Here is a 27,348-nt window from a genome sequence, read left to right as displayed (position 1 = left end):
TCGTGAACGTAGAAATGATATTGAAAGCCATGAGTGGCTATCAGCTGACCCAGGAAAGAGATGTAGATTGAAAATAAAAGAGGTCTAAGAACAGAACCTTGGAGAACCCAGACAGAGAAGGGAAGAGGAGTGGAGGAAGTAGAATTGTAAGTGACACTGAAGGTGCCTTGGGATAGGTAGGATGAGAGCCACTGAAGAGCACAGTCACGGAGACCAAGGGAGTAAAGTTTTTTGAGGAGGAGAGGGTGGTCAACCGTGTCAAAGGCAGCTGAAAGTAGGAGTACAGAATAGTGTCCGTTGGTTTTTGCAGTTAGTAGGCAATTTGTGAGTTTTAAAAGAGCAGTTTCTCTCTGAGGGCAAAATCCAGATTGAAGGAGATCAAGCGGGTTATTTTTAAGGCGGTAGTCACTCACTCGGGCCTCTAATAGAGGGGCTGGCAGTGAATAACATATTCGACTTAACAAACACTTTAAGCAAGTCAAGCATTTCTGACCACACTGGCAGGCGTTTACAGGCAGAAATGAGAATCCACTATGTGTGCATGGACACATAGGCTAACACTAACATTTAGAGGTGTAAAAAATAAAAATTGTCAAATGCTACTAAAAGTGACATGGCCACTTTTAATGGTGATATCAGTCTACTTTGGCTGGAACTAGTACAGACTTATTTTTAGATGTCAGGTCTAAATAGATATACTTCCAGCCTTCCACTCAAACTGTGTACAAGGGTCTGCCATAGAGTTCTCACCAATTGCTCTCTATGGTAACCATGAGCAGACATTTCTGGATGATAAAATAAAGCATATGTAGCATCAGCTGTCAATTAGCTTTGAATGTGTTATGCTTGGTGGCCACTAAATTTATCTATGCGCCCAACAAGGTGGGCCCCAAAATCAACTCTGTTTGTCTTGATGATACTCCATTTTCTTTACCTTTCCATGTCCTTGGCCATATATCAAGCCATAAAATCAGTTTACTGTAAAGAAATATGAACGTAAATGAAGATAGCTACCCCGGAAGATACATCCATATAAAACCTTCTACTGGAGCTTATTGAACACATTCTTAAATGGCTAGATTATTGATCCATGTAAATATGCCGTTACTGCAGTAAAGAGGGAATTCTTCCCTTTCTGAAAAGAATTAACAAATGTCATATTCATATTTATTGTCTCAGATAAAGCCAAGGCTTCCTACAGATAAATGATCATAAAAGACAGCATAGAGTTAAAAAGCTAATGTAATAATTCACCATACCATAGCAAACTGAAAACCAGCACAGAAAGAAGAGGATACATGATTTAATAATAAAGCTACATGTAGAAGTAATATATTCTTAATCTGCCCAGCGAGTCACCCCAAGCTCTGACATAACGTTGCACAAATCACATGTCCTGCCTTATTCAAGTGGCATATATGCTCCTTAGGCTCATAGAAAATCAGGCATCTGCACATACACAAAATGTCACATGCTGTAATATCCCAATATCCTGATAGCCCATGCTGAGTTATTAATATTTATAGCTACAAAGCACTATATTTGTAGTAAACAACTGGAAAGTTCAGACCCTGACAAAATCACTCTGGAAATGTAAATTCCTCAGAAGGGGTTTCTTAAAAGACTTAACTAAGGGGCAACAAACAGCCCCTTTAGATGTCCCATGCTGTTACATTTTTAAAGGGGTTAGTCCACCTCTTGCAAAAAATAACAAAAAAAAAAAAAAAAAAGGAAAAAAGAAAATAAAGTCACATATGTTTGCAGGAAAAAAAATGTGCATTTATTTTTCTTTCTATGCCTTCAGAGCATTACACCTGCCATTGGTGGATCATGGGTGCAATGCCAGGCTTCTGCAAACTTTTTTTCTCCAGGTCTATGTCCATATAGAGGTACAGATTTTCAGTTAGGGAGCTGGAGGAAGTGTCAATGGCATAGCTCCCAACTGCCCCTGCTTTTGAGGGACTGTCCCTGATTTGGAACAATGTCCCTCTGTCCCTCGTTCCTCCTCATGTGTCCCTCATTTTGGTCTGATCTATATATTGTATATAAAATGCACTATTTATCTTTCAAAAGTGCTAAACCTTTCATCCAATTTCTAAATTGTTGCATTTGTAAATACCAAAAGCCAAAAGTAATAGTATTGGTAAAAAGCACTTTAACCACTTAAGGACCCAGTCGCGACCCAGTCCTGAGCTCCGTGACCATGGCTGCGGGACCCGCAGACCCGATCGCCTCCAGTATCCCGCGATCGGGTCACAGAGCTGAAGAATGTGGAGAGGTAAGTGTAAACAAACCACTCCTCGTGCTTCCTAGTGTGGCTGTCACTGATCGTCTGTTCCCTGTATAGGGAAAGACGATCAGTGATGTCACATTCCAAGCCACGCCCCAACAGTAAAAAAAAACACACACTTAACTCCTACACTGCCCCTTAGTGGTTAACCCCTTCACTGCCAGTGAAATTTTTACAGTAATCAGTGCATTTTTAATCGCACTGATCGCTGTATTAATGCCAATGGTCCCAAAAATGTGTCAAAATTGTCCGACGTGTCTGCCATAATGTCGCAGTTACAATTAAAATCGCTGATCGCTGCCATTACAAGTAAAAAAAAAAAATTATTAATAAAAATGCCATAAAACTATCCCCTATTTTGTAGACGCTATAACTTTTGCGCAAACCAATCAATAAACGCTTATTGCGATTTTTTTTTACCAAAAATATGTAAAAGAATATGTATCGGCCTAAACTGAGGAAAAAAATGTTTTTTATATATTTTTGGGGGATATTTATTATAGCAAAAAGTAAAAAATATTAATTTTTTTTTCTAAATTGTCGCTCTATTTTGTTTATAGCGCAAAAAATAACAACCGCAGAGGTGATCAAATACCACCAAAAGAAAGCTCTATTTGTGGGAAAAAAGGACGCCAATTTTGTTTGGGAGCCACGTCGCACGACCGCGCAATTGTCAGTTAAAGCGATGCAGTGCCGAATCACAAAAAGGGGCCTGGTCCTTTAGTTGCAAAATGGTCCGGGGCTTAAGTGGTTAACCAATCATTTTTTTTTTTTATAAAATTCTCCTTTAAGGAGGGTGTGGCAGAAGTGTGTCCTATGCCCACATACTTTCTCTCCAAGTGCAGTGATTACTGCACCAGTGTTCCACTGAAAACTAAAAGTCTGTCTGCTGTGCTGGCAGATGGGACTTATACAGTGAGTATAGAAAAGAATCCCCCCCCTTAAAATAATCACATTTTGTTGCTTTGAAATGTGAAATGAAAATAGACACAGCTTTTGTTTTATCCAGCTGTATTTACTAGTGCAACTTAGGCTCGGTTCACACAGGGGCGACTTGTCCAGGCGACTTCGCCGCCTGACAAGTCGTGCTCCGTTCTGTATTACGGAACCGTTCTAATAGGAGCGACTCAAGTCGCTCCGACTTAGAAAAAAGGTTCCTGTACTACTTTTGCGGCGACTTCGGGCGACTTGCATTGACTTCTATACAGAAGTCGTTTTGCAAGTCGCCGCTGATCGCGTGCAGGTCGCGGCAGGTCGCGGCGCTGCAAGTCGTGCCGCCCGCTGTGTGAACCGAGCCTTATAACATCCAAGTGAAAGATATAACACCAACATTTCAGAAAAAAATGTAAAATATTCAAAAACAGAATCACTGAGTTGGAAAAAGCATCACCCCCTTATGTCAGTATTTTCTTGAACCACCTTTTGCATTAATTACAGCCTTTAGTCTGTTCAGATATGTCTCTTCTAACTTTGCACATCTAGACTTTTCAATATTTGCTCAATCTTCTTTGCAGAACTGCTTTAAGTTCAGTTACATCTGATGGTGATCATTTGTGGATTGCAGTCTTCAAGTCATTCCATAGATTTTCAATTGGGTTTAAGTCTGGGCTCTGACTAGGCCATGCAAGGACATTCATCCTTTTCCCCTTCAACCAATGTGTGGTAATTTTTGCTGTGGGCTTTGAGTCATTGTCATGTTGGAAGGTAAACCTTCTTCCCATTGACAATTTTATGGCAGAGGGCAGTAGATTTTCCTCAAGAATTTGGTGATATTTTGCCCCATGATTTTTTCTTTCTATCCTGACAAGTGCTCCAGTCCTTGCTGCAGAGAAACACCCCATGATAGGATATTACCACCTCCATGCTTTACTGTATGAATGGCGTTACTTGGATGGTGAGCTGTATTGGATTTCCACCAGACATATGGTTTGGTGTTGAGGCCAAATAATTAAATTTTAGACCCCGAATCTGATCAGAACCCCTTTTTCAGTCGTAACTGCATGGGTCCTTTTCTTGAGGAGTGGCTTTTTTATTGCAACCCTCCCATAAGAGCCACATTTCTGGAGAATTTGTAATATTGTTGCCACATGTACACAATGACCAATCTTTTTTATACATTCCTGCAACTGCTTCAGAGTTGCTGTAAGCCTCTTGATAGCCTCTCTGACCAGTTTCTTCCTGGTCCCTTTATCCAATTTGGAGCAATGTCCTGATCCAGAAAGAATCTGTGTTGTACCAAATGCCTTCCACTTAATAATAAACATCACTGTGCTTCTAGGCATTGATAAAGCCTTTGAAATTCTTTTTGTATCCATCTACTGACTTGTGCCTGTCCGCAACTTTATCCCGGAGATCCCAACGACTGTGCCCTGACACCCATAGTTGATTGCTTCAGTTGTACTATTAGGGAGTGAAATGCTACAGGAAAGCTCTTTTCATGCTGAGCTAATGAAAATGACCACAGCTGATCATAGTTGAAAGTCAAATGGCTTTGTGTGCCATTAAATGGCTTTGTGTGCATTGATTAGTTACACCTGAGTAGCCAAAAGTCATTTTTAGGAGGAGGTGATCTTTTTTGCAACTCAGTCATTTTTTATTTTTTTTTGACATGTGGGTGTTTTATCTTTCACTTGGATGTTATAAAGTTGCACGGGGTAAAGACAGCTGGATACAACAAACTGTGTCTGCTTTAACCACTTGCTTACTGGGCACTTAAACCCCCCTCAGTCCCAGACCAATTTTCAGCTTTCAGCGCTGATGCACTTTGAATGACAATTGCGCGGGCATACAACACTGTACCCAAATGAAATTTTTATCATTTTTTTCCCACAAATAGAGCTTTCTTTTGGTGGTATTTAGTTACAGCTCGGAGTTTTATTTTTTGCTAAACAAACAAAAAAAGATGCAAAAAAATAAAAATAAATAAATCATGTTTTAATAGTTTGTTATAAAATTTTGCAAACGGGTCATTTTTCTCCTTCATTGAAGTGCGCTGATTAGGCGGCACTGATGGCTGCATTGGTGGGCACTGATGGGCTGCATTGGTGGGCACTGATGGGCTGCATTGGTGGGCACTGATGGGCTGCATTGGTGGGCACTGATGGGCTGCACTGGTGGGCACTGATAGGCATAGTTAAGGCGGCACTAATAGGCACAGATAAGGCGGCACCGATGGGCACAGATAAGGCGGCACTGATGGGCAAAGATGGGCACAGATAAGATGGCATGGATGGGTGGCACGGATAAGTGGCACGGATGGGTGGCACGGATGGGCACTGATAGGTACCACTGATAGATGGGACTGATGGGCACTGATAGGTGGCACTGATAGGTGGCTCTGATAGGTGGCACTGCTGGGCACTGATGGGCGGCACTGCTGGGCACTGATGGGCAGCACTGCTGGGCACTGATGGGCGGCACTGGGTCGCAGCACCTTTGAGGCAGATTGTGGGCACTGTGGGTGGCACTGTTGGTGGCACTGCTGGATGGCACTGTGGGTGGCATTGTGGGTGGCACTGTAGGTGGAACTGTGGGCACTATGGGCACTGATGGGGGGCACTGATGGGGGGCACTTACTTTTATTCAGGATGGCACGGCGGTGGGCAGGTGGGCACTGGCAGGGGGCAGGTGGTCAGCTGTATTGCTGGCCGTGATCGGGACTGATGTCCCGATCACGGCCGCCGGTGATCGGCTTTTTTTTTCTCTCCTCGCGCTGTCAGCGCGAGGAGGAATAATAGCCGATTACCGGCTCCGTTCTATCACATGATCAGCTGTCATTGGCTGACAGCTGATCACGTGATAAGGGGTCAGGATCGACCCCTTGCACGGATCGGTGATCAGGCGAGTCTCACGGACTCGCCGATCACAGAGCGCGCCGCGCGCGCCCCTCAGGGGGCGCGCAGGCCGCTCGTATCCGGGACGACGTCAATAGACGTAGTCCCGGAAATGTAGGTCCGCGCTGATGCCGTCATTTGGCAATAGCGCGGATCTGTAGTGGTTAATTTCAGGCTGCAAAGCAACAAAATGTGACTACTATAAAGTGGGTGATTCTTTTCTATACCCACTGTGGTTCATTTATGTACATATGGTTAAATAAATGACACGGCTGTGTAGGTGGAGTCTTGCACAGCCACACTGATTTCAAAAGTGACAGCTGCTGTCACCATGTAATATGGTGCAAAGGATGGCGTTAGTCTTTAACCACTTCAATACCGGGCACTTATACACCTTCCTGCCCAGACCAATTTTCAGTTTTCAGCACTGCCGCACTTTGAATGACAATTGCACATGCTACACTGTACCCAAACTAAATTTTTATAATTTTGTTCCCACAAATAGAGCTTTCTTTTTGTGGTATTTGATCGCCTCTGGGATTTTTATTTTCTGCTAAACAAATAAAATAAAATAAAAAATTTTGTTTCTGTTAAAAAAAAGTTGTAAATAAGTAAGGTTTCTCCTTCACTGATGGGCACTGATGGGGCTGCACTGATAAGGCGGCACTGATGGGCACCGATGAGGTGGCACCAATGAGGTGGCACTGATGAGGTGGCATTGATGGGCACTGATGATGGACACTAATATGCAGCACTGGGGCACTGATGGGCACTAATAGGTGGCACTGATAGGTGGCACGGATGTGCACTGAGAGGCTGCACGGATGGGCATGGATAGGCGGCACGGATGGGCAAGGATAGGCGGCAAGGATGGGAAAGGATAGGCAGCACAGATGGGCACTGATAGGCAGCACGAATGGGCACTGATAGGCGGCACGCATGGGCATGGATGGGCATTGATAGGTGGCACTGATGTACTGTTATGTATGGTACTGATGGATGCCAATCAGTGCCAAACAGTAATGCCTGCAAATCAGTGATGCCCATTGTGGGCACTGATTGGCATCCCTGGTGGTCTAGGGTGGCATACCTGGTGGTGACATCCCTGATGGTCCTAGTGGCATCCCTGGTGGTCCTAGTGGCATCCCTGGTGGTCCAGTGTGGGCATCCTTGGGAGGGGCTGCACTGCACTGAGGAAAAGTCGATCAATGGCTTTTCCTGTTTACATTGTGATCAGCCGTGATTGGACACGTCTGATCACGTGGTAAAGAGTCTCCGTCAGAGACTCTTTACCGAGATCGTACTTGCGGTGTGTCAGACTGACACACTGCAACAATGATCCCCACGATGCGCGCCGTCATATGACGCCCAGTCAGGTTATTTAAACCACTTTGCTGCTGCCATTTTGCTATATGGGGGGCAGCAAGTGGTTAAAATAGGGGCTAGTAAAACCATTCCCATATTGTTAAGTAGATACCCCTATACATACAAAAATGTAGATTGTTATTATTATACAGAACTTGTATAGCGCCAACAGTTTGCGCAGCACTTTTACAACAGTAGGGCAGACAGTACAATTACAATACAATTCAAACTTGGACCATATGTGGATTTGCTATACCTTCAAATGCATATGAGGAGCGCATACCATCTTTGCATTGCGTACGTTTTCCGTAAGCATTTCTGCAATACACCAGTCCACATCAGTGCCTTTGGTAGGTTGTTTGGGAAACTCTTTTGCGAAAACCTGCTTGGGATGCTAACACATTCCCAAACACACCCACTGAAAGTTCCGTGGTGCTTCTTCCATACTGAAAACCATCAAAGTGTCAGATCTCTGAAGCTCCTCACAGCCACCAGTCAGATTCAAACCTGCCATAGAAATCTTAATATCACTGGTGCCAAATCAAGCAGAAACAGATGAGCTCACTCAGCATTCAGGGAGGCTTCAGGAAGTAAACAAACCCATCTGACACGTGGGAAGATTCAATAATTAGGGCTGCAATGGGTTACATGGTACATGTAAAGGTATGATAGTAAGAAGGACTTTCTAACATGGTGGCGATGCTAATAGATACATCAGTTCAATGACCAATTTCACTTGCTACCTTAGATTTCTATATGCAATGACCCTGTGGAAAACGATAAAATGGCAATGTAAATTGTGTAGTGGGTTGCTGTCAGCCCATACTTGTGTTTCTCTTATTCGTCCAGAGCTTACAGCCCCCTCCATACTATCTCCGATTCTTCATAGTGGGAATAGACATGGAGCCTACAGGCAATTTTGGGAAAGTCAGTATTTGCATAACTGCTTGCGGAGCACTCTGAGATGTGAGAGAATGACAGATCCTACAAACTACGAGGTATTTTCAGACAGCTGATGTTAGTTATGTTACTTTACTAGTTTAATATTTCCTCCGCAGGTTGAAGGAAAGGCTGCCTGCATCCAGATATATTGAGATTTCTAACTGGACGTATTTCACCAGTGCACAGACTATAAATGTTAAATGATGGCGCTCAAATATACATATGGTGGAATCTCTAAGAGAACTTTATTGAAATAATACACGGCAGAGTTCAGTTCACATCTATGTGTTGGATATAACTATGAAATGAAGTAAGAGGAAATCTACTCTCATAAGGCCATAGGCAGCAAAAAAAGAACAGCAAAAGATTTAACCCTCCCACTCCTTATCCAAAACCAAGTTTGGGCTGGAGTGTCACTAACCATAGATGGTTAAAATTTTGTCCAATTCAGCTGATTCTTGATGAAATTCGAGCCATAGGTGGTCCTCTCAATACCACCCCACTGGACAAAAGCTGATTTTTCAAGCGACTTTTGTCAAAGGAACTGGGTGGAAAAATAGGATTTTTATAGCAGCTTACCTGTAAAATCCTTTTCTTCGAGTGCATCACGGGACACAGGGCCACAGTATTTACTGAATGGGTTATATAGGCACCACTAGGTGAGGACACTGTCACACCCTACACAGGAAGTTTAGCCCCCTATATAACCCCTCCCCTTACTGAGAGTACCTCAGTTTATATTAGAAGAGGTGAGGGACCCCTGTGTCCCATGATGTACTCGAAGAAAAGGATTTTTACAGGTAAGCTGTTATAAAAATCCTATTTTCTTTTTCCTACATCACAGGACACAGAGCCACAGTATTTACTGAATGGAATATCCCAGAGCAATGCTATCTGAGGGGAGGGAGGCACAAACAAAAGTAGGGTGCAATCAGACCTGAGGATCTTGTACCGCTGCCTGCAGCACACTGTGCCCAGAGGCGATATCCCCGTGCCTTTCCACATCCCCCTGATAAAATGTGGTGAATGTATGGACTGGAGACCAAGTTGCGGCCTTGTAGATTTGAGCCATGGAGGCCTTGTGATGCACTGCCCATGAAGCAGTAACAGCCCTGGTGGAGTGCGCTTTGATTTGAAAAGGTGGAACTTTCCACTTCAAACCATAAGCTTGAACAATTACCTGTCGAATCCACTTAGCAATAGTAGATTTTGACGCTGCCTGTCCTTTTTTTTAGGACCTTCAGGCAACACAAACAAAACATCCATTTTGCGAATCTGAGCAGTCGCTTCCAAATAGGTTTTGACTGCTCTCACTACATCCAGAGAATGTAGTGACTTTCTTCCGTAGAACAGGGATCTGAAAAAAATGAAGGCAAAACAATATCCTGGTTTAGATGCAAACCTGAAACCACCTTCGGTAGAAAGCTAGGATGAGGACGCAATACTACTCTATCCTTATGAATAATTAAATATGGCTCTTTACAAGAAAGGGCTGCCAATTCTGATACCCTTCTTGCAGAAGAAATAACTACCGAAAAAATTTGCTTCCTTGTCAAAAGGACCAAGGGAATATGTCGTAACAGCTCAAAAGGCTGTTTCTGTAATGCCGACAGAACTAAATTCAAGTCCCAAGGGTTCAGGAGAGCTCTAACCGGTGGATTAAGCCGCATTACCCCCTGTATAAAACTTCGGACCAAAGAATGCGAAGCATACTGACAAGGCCAAGACCTGGCCCTTGATAGTACTCAAGGCCAGCTTCATCTCTAACCCCATTTGCAGAAAAACAAGGATTCTCCCTATGACATACTTCCTGGGATGCCAACACCTGGATTCACACCAGGAGACATATGCCTTCCAGACTCTATAATAAATGACTCTGGAAGCTGGCTTCCTTGTATTAATCAAGGTAGAAATTACTGAGCCTGAGAGCCCACGATTCTTCAGAATGTGGGTTTCAATAGACAAACCGTTAAATTTAGCATTTGTAATGTAGGATGGAACACTGGTCCCTGCGATAGCAGGTCTGGACGTGATGGTAGGGTCCATGGGGGCCCTACCGCCATCTTTACTATTTATGTGTACCAAGATCTTCTGGGCCACGCTGGGGCCACCAAAAGCACTGACTTATTTTCTTGCTTGATCCTGCAAAGAAATCGTGGTAGCAACAGAAAAGGAGAGAATGCATAAATCAGTGAGAACTGATCCCACTGAGTCACCAACGCATCTGTCCCGCATGTAAGTGGATCCTTTGTTCTTAACACAAAGTTGTCGATCTTGTTGTTGAACCTGGATGCAAACATATCTATGTCCAGGATCCCTCATCTTTGTACACAAGTAAATGCACAAAAACAGGGTCAGAGATTTTTCCCAATGTCCACCAGTCTCTCACCAATTGAAACCAAAAATCCAATTATATGAGTGAGAGTCCATATTATGTTACAATCCGTATGATTATAAATATAAAAGCTACTGTCCAGTAGAACAAAGGAAAGCATTTAAAACCAGGAGCTCCATATCCAGGGCTGCCATCAGTGAAGAACAGAAACCATGTTCCAAAGTCTGAGAAAAAAAACAATGGAAGAGGTACCTCTGGGTATAGAGATAACATACACTTTAATTATAAAAACTTATTTAATAGAGGCAACTCACATTTTGGATGTGATCTATGAGCATTCAGTCACTTTAAAAGCTGAGCATGGATGTGGTCATCTGATAGTCCATCAAGCTGAGGCGCTGTAGCCACTAGCGGCCAGGAAGTGGCACAGACGCCAGCCGTGGAGCGCAGTTCAAAGCAGAACGAAGTCTGGAGCGCCGGCGTAGAGAGATGACATCATGAGGTGGGTGCGACCGGTTTCGTGAGCGTACAGACTGAGGTTGTTTGATGGCCGTGCTCCTTCATCAAGCAAACTTTGAGGGGGGGTCCTCAGAGCCTGAGGGAGATCCCTTTGAGCCCCTATTTCTTGGGGTATTTGTACGTCTCCTTCTGCCCGTAATGCCAAGCACAAATGCAAAGGTACTACCAGAAATGCACCCACTGCTGAGCAAAATAGTCCAGCAACTGCTGCTGCTATCAAGGCTCACTCTGATGCTAAGTAAATGTTGCCTGGGAAATGTCTGTCATTCACACTCACATGCCATCAATCTTCTCCTTGAGCTGTGTGCACCTGCAAGAGTGCACTTTTATAGCCTTGTATAGCCCGCATTGTGGGCGTTAAACCACGCCGATGTCGCGCTAATATTCCACCCCTCTCCTCTGACCACCTCTTCCGCCCCCCCCCTGTCTTTTTCATGTGCAGGGGGGGGGAGGCTGGGGTGGAGGAGAGAGTAGGACTGGTGGATGAAGAGCTGCCGTAATGGTGGCAGCGGGAGGCGGTGTGGCATACCACCGACTGCCCCATGGCCTCTAAACTGAAGGTAGCTGTGGAGTGACATTCCTGAAAAGAAAACGCCCCCCTTCACACATCCTACCTGGAGCTTGGGCTCGGAGGAAGCCTGTGGCTTGTGACACAGAGACGAGACTGACAAGCATGGAATCAGGTATGTGCTCTTGACAGCTCCCGGTGGCGACTTTAGGCATAGCAACATTTTACTTAAAGGAGAAAACCCACAAGAATTAGAAAAATTCCTTAGGAATCTCCCTTACTTTATCCAGCTGCAGGGTTCTGTGGTAACAGACCCAATCTTCAATGCTCACGGTGGGCTCCGTTAAAAAACCTTCAGGAACCGGGGCCCCTTGTTATCGGGGGATCCACACTCCTGGACCTGTAAAGCACCCTGCCTGGAAAATATGGCTGAAAAAAACAAATACTGGATCCCGGGGTCCAGCTCTCTAAAAAGAGAAGCGTTAGAGGCAAAACCTTGTTTCTTTGGACATGAGGCCTGGGTACCATTCAATTCGGCCTAGAAAAGGCACTTTGAATGGATCCAGTTGCATCGCTTCCCCCAGCAAAGATTTCTCCAGCGGAGTGCAGCACAGCACATCTTCACTCGTGACCAACACCTAAGACACTTGCAAAAAAACTGGGGTACTCCCAGTAAGGTGAGGGGTTATATAGGAGGCTAAACTTCCTGTCTAGGGTATGCTAGTGCACATCACCTAGTGGTGCCTATATAACCCATTAAGTAAATACTGTGGCTCTGTGTCCTGTGATGTATGAAAAAGAAATGTTGGTTTAACCCACTGATTACATGCAATCAGATGCAGTCACTGTTTAGGCATTGTGACAGCTGGAGAGGTTCTCTCATCTATGCGGTTTAGCATAAATAGCGAGATCTATCAGACTTCTCTTGACCAATCCACAGGCTAAACAAAGTTAATGTATATGTGCATGGCTAGCTTTAGTCTTGTTTGAAGTTGAACTATGTTCCAGAGAAAAGAGGAAATCTATGCCGTAGTCTGTCAAATGCTATTTTTATTTTCCACAGTACCCCTTGTAACATAGTTTATTACCTGTTGGCAATTCAACTGGTTAATTGGCAGTATTATATCCTTTAGAAGGGTGACATTACTGCAGCTGTAGCCACTTGGAGCCACTACAGAGCATAAGGCTGGCCATACACCATACAATTTTCTTATTCAATTTTCTTTAGATTTACCTTCAACTATGTAGTATAAGGGCCTGTCTGATGGCATACAAATTGAAAGTGTTTAGGTTTGGCCTTATATTATATGGTTTTGGTAAATCTAAAGGAAAGTTGTACAAGAAAATTGTATAATGTATGGCCAGCCTTATGCTCTGTACACACGACCGGTTTTCCCGTGGAATAAACTCTGAAGGTTTTTCCGACGGAGTTCCGATGGAATTCCGTTGAAACTGTCTTGCGTACACACGATCACACCAAAGTCTGACCGTCAAGAACGCGGTGACGTAAAACACGTATGACGGGACTATAAAAAGGAAGTTCAATAGCCAGTAACCAATAGCCTCCGTCTCGTACTTGCTTCAAAGCATTTTTGGTCCACTGGAACAGCATACAGATGAGTGATTTTCCCGTCAGAAATACTTAGAACACATTCCATTTTTAGGTCCGTCAGAATTTTTGATGTAAAAAGTCTGATGAGGCATACACACGAACGGAATATACAATGAAAAGCTCCCGTCTGACTTTTTCTGTTGGACATTCCACTTGCGTGTACGCGGCATCAGTGTGTGAGTGGGTAGTCAATCAGTTTTGTCAACGTGATAGGGAATGACATGTAAGCACAGCTTATCCTGCCCACCCTTTCCTTCTCTATCTACTTATAAAGTGGTTTGCCTGATCATTACACAGACAAATACAACAAGCAGGACTTTAATAATCATTACCATGGCTAAGTATACAGTGCCTTGCAAAAGTATTCACCCCCTTGCCTTTTTACCTATTTTTTTACATTACAGCCTTTAGCTCAATGTTTTTTTAATCAGAATTATATGTGATGGATCAGAACACAATAGTCTAAGTGGGTGAAGTAAAATTAGAAAATCATATGCATAAAACTATTTTTCAGAAATAAAAAAAACTGATAATTGGCATGTGCGTATGTATTCACCCCCTTTGTTCTGAAGCCCATAAAAAGCTCTGGTGCAACCAATTACCTTCAGAAGTCACATAATTGGTGAAATGATGTCCGCCTGTGTGCAATCTAAGTGTCACGTGATCTGTCATTATATATACACATCTTTTTGAAAGGCCCCAGAGTCTGCAACACCTAAGCAAGAGGCACCACTAACCAAACACTGCCATGAAGACCAAGGAACTCTCCAAACAAGTAAGGGACAATGTTGTTGAGAAGTACAAGTCAGGGTTAGGTTACAAAAAAAATATCCAAATCTTTGATGATCCCTAGGAGCACCAGCAAATCTACTTCCAGCGCTAAATCACCTGAAAACCACTCCAGTGTGAAAGGGGTCTTAAAATGGCTGATGTAGATACATCTTTAGGACCCGTACACTGTGCCTACAGACCCAAAGACTCCTACACACAAGTACTCTATACTTACAATCTGGAAGTCATGCACTTCTATGGCTTCATCACTACCAGAGCCGGTCTTGAATGTTTCAAGATTGTTCCCAGCATCAATTTCCATTGAACCTTCTTGTATTTTGCCATTGATGCTCATGGTGTAGTGGACATTGTAAACCTGAACAAGAGATCAAAACAATCATGTTTTAAAGATTATAATTTACACTGACGACCCTCAAAATTGACAGAGCTCACTTACATGTCTATATTTAAATATACACCTTGGTTTCAGTATGCTGCTTTAAAGAGTGCTTCCACTTTTGTCGACAAGAAAATAACCCCCTCTGGGTGATCAAGGATTGTATCAAAGTTTGTAGCAGATCCCTACCTGTTTCTTTTCTGAATAAAAAGCTGTTTGTTGTCTGCAGAGTAAATCCGAATGGGAGTGACTTTTTCATTATTGATCAACTGTTGTACTGCAGTGCTCTAATGGGGAAAATGCAGGGTCTGCATCCCTTGCTACAATGCAAAGTAGTGAGTATACAGCTTGTATAACAGTGTAAACAATGTAAAACAGTTTGCTGAAGAAAAGTAGACTAAGGACATGGGTTACTGGAACCATGACCTCTGGTCTGATGAGAACAAGGTAAACTTATTTGGTTCAGATGGTGTCAAGCGTGTGTGGCGGCAAACAGGTAAGGAATACAAAGACAAGTGTGTCTTGCCTATAGTCAAGCATGGCGGTGGGAGTGTCATGGTCTGGGGCTGCATGAGTGCTGCCGGCACTGGGGAGCTACAGTTCATTGAGGGAACCATGAATGCCAACATGTACTGTGACATAATGAAGAAGAGCATGAACCCCTACCTTTAGAGACTGGGCCACAGGGCAGTATTCCAACATGATAACGACGCCAAACACACCTCTAAGACGACCACTGCCTTGCTAAAGAAGCTGAGGGTAAAGGAGATGGACTGGTGAAGCATGTCTCCAGATCTAAACCCTATTGAGCATCTGTGGGGCATACTTAAACGAAAGGCGGAGGAGCGCAAATTCTCTAACATCCACCAGCTCTGTGATGTCGTCATGGAGGAGTGGAAGGGGACTCCAGTGTCAACCTGTGAAGCTCTGGTGAACTCTATGCCCAAGAAATTTAAGGAAGTGCTGGAAAACAATGATGGTCACACAAAATATTGACACTTTGGGCCCAATTTGGAGATTTTGACTTAGGGGTGTACTCACTTATGTTGTCAGCGGTTTAGACATTAATGGCTGTGTGATGAGTTATTTTGAGGGGACAGCAAATTGGCACTGTTATACAAGCTGTACACTCAATACTTTACATTGTAGCAAAGTGTCATGTCTTCAGTGTTGTTACATGAAAAGATATAATAAAATATTTACAAAAATGTGAGGGGTGTACTCACTTTTGTGGAATACTGAACATAAAAAAGTGTAAAAACTGCTCCCCAACTCTAAAACTTCTGTTTTATTTGGAACATTCCTGCTGTGCAAAATATTTATTCTAATGAAACATGTTTCTGACTCATTTGTTCTGGCTGAAAAATATGTTGATCAAATCATTACATGAACTGCATTGGGAATATAGATAATGTCAATGTTTTCTGCATTTTCAGATATATAACACGCTATAATGACAATGCTTATCAACAGGTCATTTATGGGATACATCTATGAGTAATACTTAACTGAAAAACAAGCAATTCTGAATGAGAAGCAACATTTGTAGAAAAAAATAAATCCACCGCACATTTATTTTTGCTGCCCAAAGCAGGCCATACATGTGTAATTTTTTATTTTTTTTTTAACGAGTGGGGTGAGCGCAAAAATGAATCTGGGTATCCCATCTGCACATTTGAAGTGGATGGGGGAATCCTCCCCGTTGCACTATTGTATTCAGACAGCTGGGAGACCATGCTGTCAGAGTACACAGATCAGCAATGGCAGTGCACCACACTGTATGCATGTCACTGCTTTGCTGTGCGTTGTGCTGCTGTGCATCAGCAATAGTGTGAACAGGGATTGAGTAATTTCTACTATTTGAGTTGTATCGAGTGTCAGATTGTAAGTTTGATTGATGCTTATGCCCACTCTTAGGTTCACACCTGAGAATGAGCTTCTTCAAGCGCTTTTGGAGTTTTTTGTTTTTGTTTTATGTGCGTTTGTGCATTCAAGCATTTTCAGGGTTAAAGTGGCTTCAAACCCTGACAGTACTGCCACATCTAAGTGATGGAGTACACCAGTAGCCACTGATTCACATGTAAAGAGCTTTAGGTATCCAACAATAAATTAGCTTATGTATAAATTGGGTCACATGACTATTTTCTCTTCAGCTTGGTCTGGGCTGTGGGCAGGGCTAAGCAAGAGTGGTCATGTGTCCTGTGACATCAACTCAACCCCTAAGCCATGCAAAGCAGAGTGGCGCTGTCAGTCACGCATCTGATCCTTCCACCAACGCCTTGGGAGGGATCAGATCCTTGACTGACAGCTCCAATACACTTTGAACGACCTTAAAAAAGATGAGGGATGTCACGGGACATGTGATTGGCTCTGGCTTAGCTCAGCCCCAGGCCAGGCTGTAGTAAGATTAGTTTGCTTACTGTGGAGGACATCCCCAAGCTATGTGTAGACACTGCTTACTTAGATAGAAGCATGTACTGTGTGCTGACAACAGTACAGAGGCTTTTTAAGCCTGCAAGTTGTTTCCACCACTAGCAACAAACTATTGGTGACCAGCAGGTTACCCAAGCAATAGGCACAAAAGTACAAAGAGTACAAAAATATTATAATTATTACGTCTTTCTTTTGGGGGGGGGTATGTTTTTTTTTTGTAGACAATAGAAAGCTAGTTACTAGAGACAAAAACTGGTGAAAAATGCTGTGTGTTTTAGGGACCACTATAGATTCCTTTCGACTTTACCAACTGATAGAAGAGGCACACCTGCAATTAACACCTTTTCTTCCCTCTTTTCTTTTTTTAGGCCAGGTCAAATAGAGATTTTATAACAAGACTGAAACAATTATCACCTTCTTGAGTGTAAAAATGCACATTGATGGGGGGAAATCAGGCCTGGACTGGACATAAGGCACACCAAGCATTTGTCTGGTATTCCAGGGCTGCATGTCCTAACAAGAGCTGGCTACTTCAGGAATCCCCAACTCCAGGGGCCATAGCCCGTTTATGACCGGGCTGCACAGCAGGAGGTAAGCAATGACCGTAGTCCGAACAGGGCTAGCACAGACTGCGGTCGTCGCTCACCTCTCACTATGTGGCCATGCCTGTGTCTCCTTTCCTGGCTCTCATGCCCCACCAATGATGTCATACTATCAGCAGAGCCGAGGGCGGGAGGAGCTGGAGATCAGTACAGAGAGCGGGAGTCTGTTCATATTAACAAGCGGGTAATCACTTGCTTGTTAATATGATCCAGATCTGCAGCTCCTTCTGCCCCCTGCCCTGCTGATAGGATGACATCATTGGGTGGAGTGGGAGACCCTGGAGAGGACACATAGGCTGACTCCTGCCTCTGCCCCCCTGAAGGTGCTCTGCCCTGCTGTGCAGGGGAGGCAGAGAGTAAAAGGGGGCACTGTGATTACAGAGAAAAAGGGGGGTAACATGACTGCAAGGGCCACTGTGATGGGGGGCTGTGATTGCTAGGAGGAATGTAATGTAAAGAGGCACTGTGCTATAAAGGGGACTACACTGTAAAGGGGCACTGTAATTATTACAGTGGCCCTTTAAAGTGCAGTCCCCTTTATATCACAGTGCCCCTTTACATTACAGTATGGCGGACACACATACTTGCCCCCCTTTCCCAACCGGTCCCTGGAAAAATCGGCTGCTTAGTCTAAAATGCCCACGCCTTTTTTGTCCCAGTCCAGGCTTGGTGGAGATAAGTCAGAGACAGATTAGCTCATTAGCCTGCTGCTTCTCCTTTCACTGCCCAGACACAAGCTAGGGAAGTGACAAGACACGTAAGTGCTACTTAAAATGGAGTTCCACCCAAAAGTGGAAGTTTTGCTTGTTTGTCTCCTCTCCTCTGCTGTCTCAGCCAATGAGGAGCGAGAGTCCCGAACAGCTACCTCTCTACATATTTTGGAGAGAGGAGTAATGGGAAGAGGCTTCTGTCGAAGGGGCATGACCGAAAAAGGTCTGCTCACAATCGGCACACTCGGCCAATGGCAGAGCACTGACTGCAGTGTTCTGGTGGGGAGGCTGCTCCTCTGTCTGAGCACAATAGCACCGCAGGGGAGATCTCTGTACTAACGCTGGATAGTTAGTGCAACGACTCCTGAGCGGTCAACCTTTTTTCATTCAGCCCTGCATGGTTGAACGAAAAAAAAAAAAAACTACTAGTGTGTACTAGGATTTAATCTGTAAAGGTAAAGATTGGATGTATAGATCTGCTGTAGCTACTAAGTCTCAACATCTGCAGGCACACAGAGGGGGTTATTTACTAAAGGAAAATCCACTTTGCACTGAAAATAGAAAACAGCATTTAAGCTTGCACACGATTGGATGATAAAATCAGCAGAGCTTCCACTCATTTCAGATCTACCCCTTAGATTTAGAGCGACTGCACTTCCAAGTGCACTTGCAGTGCAAAGTGGATTTGCATTTTGTAAATAGCCCCCATAGTGTCAGAGGTGCAGCGGCAGCGGAGAACTGTGTTTGTGCCCTGACTCCTAAATGAATGGAAGCAAGCAAACCTTCATTGATGGGCACTGGTAGGCTGCATTTGATGGGTGCTGGTGAGGCTGCGTTTGATGGGCGCTCGTAAGGCTGCATTTGATGGGTGCTTCATTAAAAAGGTGGGGTACACATGGGCAGGGCAAAGGGGGTGGAGTCAGGGGTGGAGCCGGGGGGGGCAGAGAAATTAGGTTTTGCCTAGGGTGTCAAAAATCTTTGCACCAGCCCCGCCAGTGCTATATGGACAAATTGGCTGAGGAGAGGCTACAACATGCAATGCTCCAGTGCCGGAAGATCCTATGTCGGGGTGGAGTCAAGGGACCCTCTGGGCCAGAAGCCTGAGGATACAGCGGAGCAGGGTCCTCTGATGTGGAATCACTGTAGGGGGTGGAGAATCGGAGATGCCCTGGGGGGGGGGGGGGGGCATTGTGGGGAGCTTTGTTGTGTTATTTGCACATTTAGATTACTAAACACAACTCAGATGATAATGTAGGATATGCAAATCAATGACCTATTCTTTAAATTAAATAAAGAATTGTTATAAATTCATTAGCATATAGTTGCTGTTATCCATGCTGATTTTACCAATACAACACATTACATTTGCTACTGTGACTAATTGGATCAAATACCAATTAAATGTATGGTACAAACTGTGCACGAATATATGACACTCACACCTAATACATTGCCATTAATGCTGCTGATGCATCCTATACCAGCGACAAGAATATACCATGAGGTCCTTGAATGTGAACATTTCCAATTAAGCAGACATATGAATTAGTACTGCCAGCTGATAATTTGATAAATAGCCACATAAGTTTAACAACAAGCCCTGTATGATATTATAAGTTCTGTCAATGCAGCTCTATGCGGAAATGATAAAACGTACATTCGTTTGGCTGGTCTACAAATAGTGGACTGCATTCATGACATGCTGCTGTTGGAAGTAGTGCTGGGGGAAGTAGCTGGCTGATATACAAGAGCTGATTGAGTCCGACATAAAGGGGCTTTTGTCTGCAAGCAGTCACCACTGACCCCAGCTCAGCCTACAAGACCATAAGCAGCGGAGCCAGCACAGGCCATCCCTGTACAACTCCCTTCAAGGCACATCAAGAGTGTTCACATTTTATATGGGACAACACAATCAGTGGGAAAAAAAAATAAAAAAATCCTTTTAAATACCGGATTTTTCATACGGAAAGGGAAAGTGGCAGCTTTTTACTTGACGTTAATTATTCCTCCAAAGCCAATTATCGTGACAAGTTACACGTCTTTCCCCACTGCAGCCATAATGGTCCATTTTAATAATTTATGTATTTATATTTCCGCCAATTAAGACAGCCATCTGTACGCAGGTTAAATAGTCAGGCAAATTATTATGATCTTATTTATATCTGCTTTTCAAACAATCCAGAAATAATAAACTCTAATGTGTCATTTTTGTCTAAGTGCGTAAAACCAACATTTCATTTATCCAATATTGCCGCATTAGCTAGAAAACAGTTATGCGTTAAAGAGTCATTCGCCATCCATTTTATATGGCGGATATCTTTTATCTCCCTATCAAGGGTAGAATGATCTGTGGCTGACTATGGCTGATGTGTTCCAAGGATGGATCCCTTGTTTGAAATAGAAGGATGTCTTGTACGTTTAGAAAACGGATATTTGGGAAGTGAAGTGAATAGGCTCCTTTTACAGCAGAAACCTTATGACCTCCTGATTCTCACATCTGCTCTTCAGGAGCAGGCACGGGGAGAGGAAAGGACAGACGCTCATTGTGCTTCTTGCTTTCATGGTCACTTACGTGCTTGTCATTAACTTTCCAGAAATAGAAGGCCCCGATGGCTCCAAAGAGAAGCAGAAGAGCCCCCGAGATCAGCACCACGGCCCCGATTCGCAGTAGACGCCCATTGTTGGCTGCTTTCATTGTCACTGCTGTGTATGCCTGGAGTCAGAGAAGACACAATCAATATATACTAGATGTCATATTATAATATAATCCTATGAATTATCACAACGTACATTGCTAGTCCGAAATAAGATTACTACACCGAAATATATAGTTACAAAGTTAGTAAGGTTGAATAAAGACACCAGTCCATCCTGAGTGAGTGTCTATAATTGTCCCTATCCCTGTACATTGCACACTCACATCGGCCCCTACCCTCAACGAGCCCACAATCCAAGGTCCCCATACATAAACTAGGGCCACCGAGATAGCAGGAAGCCATGCCAACTGATAACTATCCAGAGGCAGAAAGGACACAGGATGTTTGACTGAGTGAAAAGCTACATTTTTTATGCAGATATATTTATTTATTACAGGTACCTATATAGTGCCTCTAATTTATGCAGCACTTTACACATATATTGTACATTCACATCAGTCCCTGCCCTGAAGAGCTTACAATCTAAGGTCCCTAACTCACATTGATGCATACTAGGGCTAATTTAGATAGGAGCCTATTAACCTACTAACATGTCTTTGGTTATAGGAGGAAACCAGAGTACCCAGAGGAAACCCATACATGCACAGGGAGAACATGTGGAGTCCATGCAGGGAGTGCTGTGGTTGGGATTCGAACCAACGACCCTAGTGCTGTTAGGTTGCAGTACTAACCACTTGGTCACTCTGCTGCCACATATTTTAAAAACACTTTCTAGGTACACACTGATACAGTACAATTTTGATGTGAGTGCAGTTGCAGTACGACTTGAAGCGATTTTGATGGGATTTGGATACAGCTGCGATTTCTGTGGTGGGGAAGAAAACCTGCTGGAATCATATGAAAATAGGACAGATAAGCAATGTGAAAGTGTTTCCATTTAAGTCTATGGACCACAGAATCGCACTGCATCGCACTAAAGAAGCACAGGATTCTTTCCCACAGTCGGATTGCAGCTGCGCTGCATTATGTGAATGGGGGACCAATGCTATTTCCCCAGTCATTCGATTCAGTGTGATCCGAATCACATCAGTGTGAACCAGGGCTACATGGCATTTAATGGAGAAAATAAATGTCATTTTTTTTATATAGTTTACATATACTAAAGTCGCTCTATCATGAAAATTTAAACCTCACATGAATCAAAAGCAGCATTAAACTAAACTAAAGGGAAAACTCTCTTTTACTTTCGCAAAGAGTGGGGAGGGGTTAGGACCACTTTTAATAGCTGTCTGTGTCCCCATTAGGGAGATTCACCCACTCTAATAGTCCTGATCATCAATGTCACTGGGAATGAAAGTGAGGGTAAAACCAACATTTTAAAGGGTCACCAGAATGGGAATACAGGGGAAATGCTCCAATGGGGACACTTGTTCCCATGCTATACAGGTAGCAATCTAAACGATTCTTCACAGAATCTGACTGACAATATCATCTAATTTATGAATTATTAAAATTGATTTTGAGCAAAACTGATTAATTCCATCAAAATGATTCTGATCAATCCAGACAGAAAATCCATTCATAGGAAACTAGATAAACTGCTATGACCGATAAATATAGGGCATGTAAAAAAAAAAATCTTTTTGATCTTCCGAATGTATTTTTCTTCCAGATAATAAATTCAATTGACAAAACATTAAAAATCAAATGCAAGTGTGACCACCATTTGCAGGAAGTTCCCTCACATTTGAAGGATATAATATCACTTCCTGTTGAGTTTACAGGACAGGAAGTGAAGGGAAATCTTCCTAATAAGACACAGATGGCAACAAAAAAAAAAAATCAGCAGTTTTAGCCCTACCGTACTTAATCCTAAATAAGAAAAAAAAAGTTTTGAATTTAGATATACTTAAAAAAATCACATTACTATTGGTGTGCCATGTGCCTTCTTCTTGTCTTCTTGCCATGAATAAAAACTTCTGTTTTAGAGCCCTAAAGTCTAGGCAAAGCTCACATTCTTTCTTGCTATACAATGCATTGGGGATGTTTTACATCATAAGAGACTGCAGCGAGTATATTGTTTTTATATAAGTACCAATATTAATAATAATCATCGTCATCAGACAGACACAGTAAAGAGCAAATACAGCAATCCCAGTGTAAACATAGAATTAAAAGCATGAACAAAAAAACATATTTTTTAAAACATCAATACTCAATGATAAGAGGATTTCAGCAAAGGCTTAAAAACCATTTATGTATGGTTCCTCCTGTAAAAAGTGGTGTATACTAGTATTAATAAAACTTCCCAAAGCACGTAACCCATTTGGACCCTGTTTCTTTATCAACCTGATGGGCATATTAAGGACTGACAATTGGAAACAAAGTCAACACCACTATGGATCCTGAGCGGTCAGAGACTACTGGTCTGACTTCTTGTACATACAGGACCACATAATCCTACAATCTTAGGGTCTCCATACACGTTACAATCAACTTCAGATTTACCAAAACTATGCAATACAGACATACCTAAACCAATCAATCTGTATCCTTTTAGGCAGGCACCTCTTGGTGGATCTAAAGCTCACCATATACTATAAAATCTGAATGTACAATTTCCTTTAGATCTACAATCAACTATGTAGTGCAAGGATACGCCTGATTGTATAGAGATAGATTGGATAGGTTAGGCATGTCCTCATAGCTTTGGTAAATCTAAAGGTGGCCATACACACTTTGATAAATAATACATTTTCCTGATTGATCTTTCCCGTTTTGGAACAAGCGATCTGTAGTCAGTAACCCGTTTGATTGATATGCCACACTCTGGGAAGTGGATTTTGACCTATAGTTAAGATACGATTGTATTTTACGATTGTAAGTAATCTCTTGCATCCCTGTTTCCACCATGTAATCTCATAGTCTGATTGTTCGAAATACAATTGGATTTATGAACAAAGTATCCCAGCGCTGCTGATTGATAACTGATCATTTTCCACCCTGGCCAATCGAAAATCTGCTCAATCAAATTGATCGGAGGGGAAGTTATGGCTGTTCAATTTTTTGCAGATTTGATCGAATCGCAGATTGGTTGGATTATCGATGTATGGCCACGATAAAGGAAATTGTATCATCAGACTGCATATGGCCATCTTTATGAAGATTGCACAGATTGCAACGTGTGTGGTGAGCTTTAGAAAGATATACTGGTGTATTTTTTCATAGATTAAACAATTAGGATAAGCGGATAATTAAACTATTATACTTTACATAAAATAGGAACAGACAAGACTTGACTCATCACAGACTGTAGTGTCAGCATGTAACAGGGAATGCTAGCTGGGACTTGTAGTCCCCCATCCTCTACATTCCTAGTTCTCTTGTGAAGCTCCCACCAGCAGGGAAGCTGCACTATAATGGACTTTGTGCAGTCTTGGCAGTACATCATAGCTGGGATTTGTAGTCCCCCATCCTCTACTTTGCGAGTTCTTCTGTGAAGCCCCCACCAGCAGGAAACCTGCACTATAATGGACTTTGTGTGGTCTTGGCAGTACATCATAGCCGGCACTTGTAGTCTCCCATCCTCTACGTTCCGAGTTCTCCTGTGAAGACCACACCAGCAGGAAACATGCGCTATAATGGACTTTGTGCGGGCTTGGCAGTAAGTCATAGCTGGAACTTGTAGTCCCCCATCCTCTATGTTCCTAGTTCTCCTGTGAAGACCCCACCAGCAGGGAACCTGCTCTATATAGTGGACTTTGTGTGGTCTTGGCAGTACAGCATAGCTGGGACTTGTAATCCCCCATCCTCTATGTTCCTAGTTCTCCTGTGAAGACCCCACCAGCAGGGAACCTGCTCTATATAGTGGACTTTGTGTGGTCTTGGCAGTACAGCATAGCTGGGACTTGTAATCCCCCATCCTCTATGTTCCTAGTTCTCCTGTGAAGACCCCACCAGCAGGGAACCTGCTCTATATAGTGGACTTTGTGTGGTCTTGGCAGTACACCATAGCTGGGACTTGTAATCCCCCATCCTCTATGTTCCTAGTTCTACTGTGAAGACCCCACAAGCAGGAAACCTGCGCTATAATGGACTTTGTGCGGTCTTGGCAGTACGTCATAGCTGGGACTTGTAGTCCCCCATCCTCTACGTTCCTAGTTCTCCTGTGAAGACCCCACAAGCAGGAAACCTGCGCTATAATGGACTTTGTGCGGTCTTGGCAGTACGTCATAGCTGGGACTTGTAGTCCCCCATCCTCTATGTTCATAGTTCGCCTGTGAAGCCCCCACCAGCAGGAAACCTGCGCTGTAATGGACTTTGTGCGGTCTTGGCAGTATGTCATAGCTGGGACTTGTAGTCCCTCATCCTCTATGTTCCTAGTTCGCCTGTGAAGTCCCCACCAGCAGGAAACCTGCGCTGTAATGGACTTTGTGAGGTCTTGGCAGTATGTCATAGCTGGGACTTGTAGTCCCTCATCCTCTATGTTCCTAGTTCGCCTGTGAAGCCCCCACCAGCAGGAAACCTGTGCTGTAATGGACTTTGTGCGGTCTTGGCAGTATGTCATAGCTGGGACTTGTAGTCCCCCATCCTCTACGTTCCTAGTTCGCCTGTGAAGCCCCCACCAGCAGGAAGCCTGCGCTGTAATGGACTTTGTGCGGTCTTGGCAGTACGCCTGCAAGCTTACGTGTGGATTTTCAATCCTATGACCATAATCAGCCAGCACCATGGCATGTTTGTCACATTGTGATAATGCAGCTCACATTGGGACTGCCAGCACCGCCTGTTCATATATTAATAAGAGCAGTGTGCCGCACTAATCTCCAGCTTTGCAGGTATGCAGGGAAATGATCTAATTAACCTTTTTTTCTGGAAGTAAACACAAATCAAACACCTTCCAGAATCCCACGTCTCCTCCGCCTAATCCCCATCTCCCTTTACCTATGGGAGAGGGGAGATGACAGCATCATTCCTTCTCCATATAATCCCATTTTATTACTCTCACTGCTGCCGGCTTCATGTTCTAGATAAGGTGCCACCTACACAGCCTGGCGCCCCCCGACCACTGAGCAAATCCAGCCCGCTGGGACTTATAGTTCTACGCTGCTCTGATCTATGGGTGGGAAAAAAATACAGATAGTATTGTTGACAATAACGAAAACATAACTACTCTAAATAGAAAAGTAGAAACAAAGGTAATATAGATCTTGCTTGGCACACATGAATAGCAAAGTACACAGACAAACTCCAAGTGGATGTTCATATCCTCATAGGCTAAAAGTTGTCATGCTGTCAGTGTAGATTGGTACTCACTGGCGGAAGGCACTGCTCCACATCTTCAGGTCCAGCTAGGGCTATAGGAACTTTTTCCGAACTCTCTGCCATTGTGTAGTGCAGGTCCCAGTCTGATCCCCCCCCAGATGGAGCTCAGAGATCTGTGCAGGACAGGAGAGGACCACGTGACTGTGCCTGTCACTCACCCGGCCACCTGCCCACCTCCTTCTCCCAGCATGGGGCCATTCCTTCCCCCCATCCTCCCTCCTTCCCACCTTCCCTGTGTGGTCACTGGATCCCACCTCAGGAATGCTCCTTGTATACACACAGCTCCATTCTGACTGCCAGACCTGGAATGTTCCTCCCTATTAGTGGAGCTTCAGGTGTTGTCAGGGAAGAAGACAGCAGTGCTATTCATCACCAAGGTGCCCCTTCCCTCATGTCTGGACTCTTCTCATAACTACATCATTGCCTGCCTCCAAATAAGGAACATTTATAGAGGATTCCAAGCCATAATAAAACTGTTTTCTATCTTAAAATAGAAAAAAAGTTCTACCATTTACTTGTTAAAATAAAAATAAAAAATTATACTTTCCTATCCATGCACAGAGCCAGACCTTACCTCCCCTTTGGTGGTACCCCGCCGACTCTGTCCACTTTTCCCTCCTCCAGGTGCCTCTTTAGCTAGGGGATACCCACACACGCTCTCTCACGAGCCACACTGTGTAAGTAAATAGACACACACAGTTTAGGGAAGCCACGCCCTCGCTCCCTCACAGGATTTGTGAGCCTATGGCTTCCACTGTTCTCAGTGTTTCCTGTGAGACTAGGAAGTGAGAAGAGCGGGGCTGTGTACATAAATGGACACACACAGTGCAGGTAAGTCATGTCCTTCGCTCCCTCATAGGATTTGTGAGCCTATGGCTTCCGCTACTCTCAGTGTTTCCTGTGAGACCAGGAAGTGAGAAGAGCGGGGCTGTGTACATAAATAGACACACACAGTGCAGGTAAGCTAAGTCCTCGCTCCCTCACAGGGTTTGTAAACCTATGGTCCCTCTACTTTCAGTGTGTCTTGTGAGACCAAGAAGTGAGAGGAGCAG

General features: G+C 43.6%; 1 protein-coding gene across 1 annotated transcript in view; it reads right to left on the bottom strand.

Moving 5' to 3' along the window:
- The window catches only part of CNMD (chondromodulin), a 109,078-nt gene extending 82,633 nt beyond the window's left edge, over positions 1-26,445 (bottom strand). Inside the window, exons 1-3 of the mRNA XM_077483156.1 lie at positions 26,288-26,445; positions 20,890-21,030; positions 14,411-14,551 (exon numbers count right to left, since the gene is read on the bottom strand). Coding sequence (XP_077339282.1) covers positions 14,411-14,551; positions 20,890-21,030; positions 26,288-26,359 — 354 coding nt within the window. The 5' untranslated portion in view covers positions 26,360-26,445. The remainder of the gene's footprint in view (positions 1-14,410; positions 14,552-20,889; positions 21,031-26,287) is intronic.
- Positions 26,446-27,348: the final 903 nt, after the last annotated feature.

The sequence above is a fragment of the Lithobates pipiens genome, unplaced genomic scaffold (assembly GCF_037356315.1).
Source record: "Lithobates pipiens isolate NorthernLeopardFrog02 unplaced genomic scaffold, aLitPip1_a1.2 Scaffold_16, whole genome shotgun sequence".
Lineage (NCBI taxonomy): Eukaryota > Metazoa > Chordata > Amphibia > Anura > Ranidae > Lithobates > Lithobates pipiens.
Note: the sequence above shows the minus strand (reverse complement) of the source record. Positions and strands in the feature narration are given on the sequence as shown.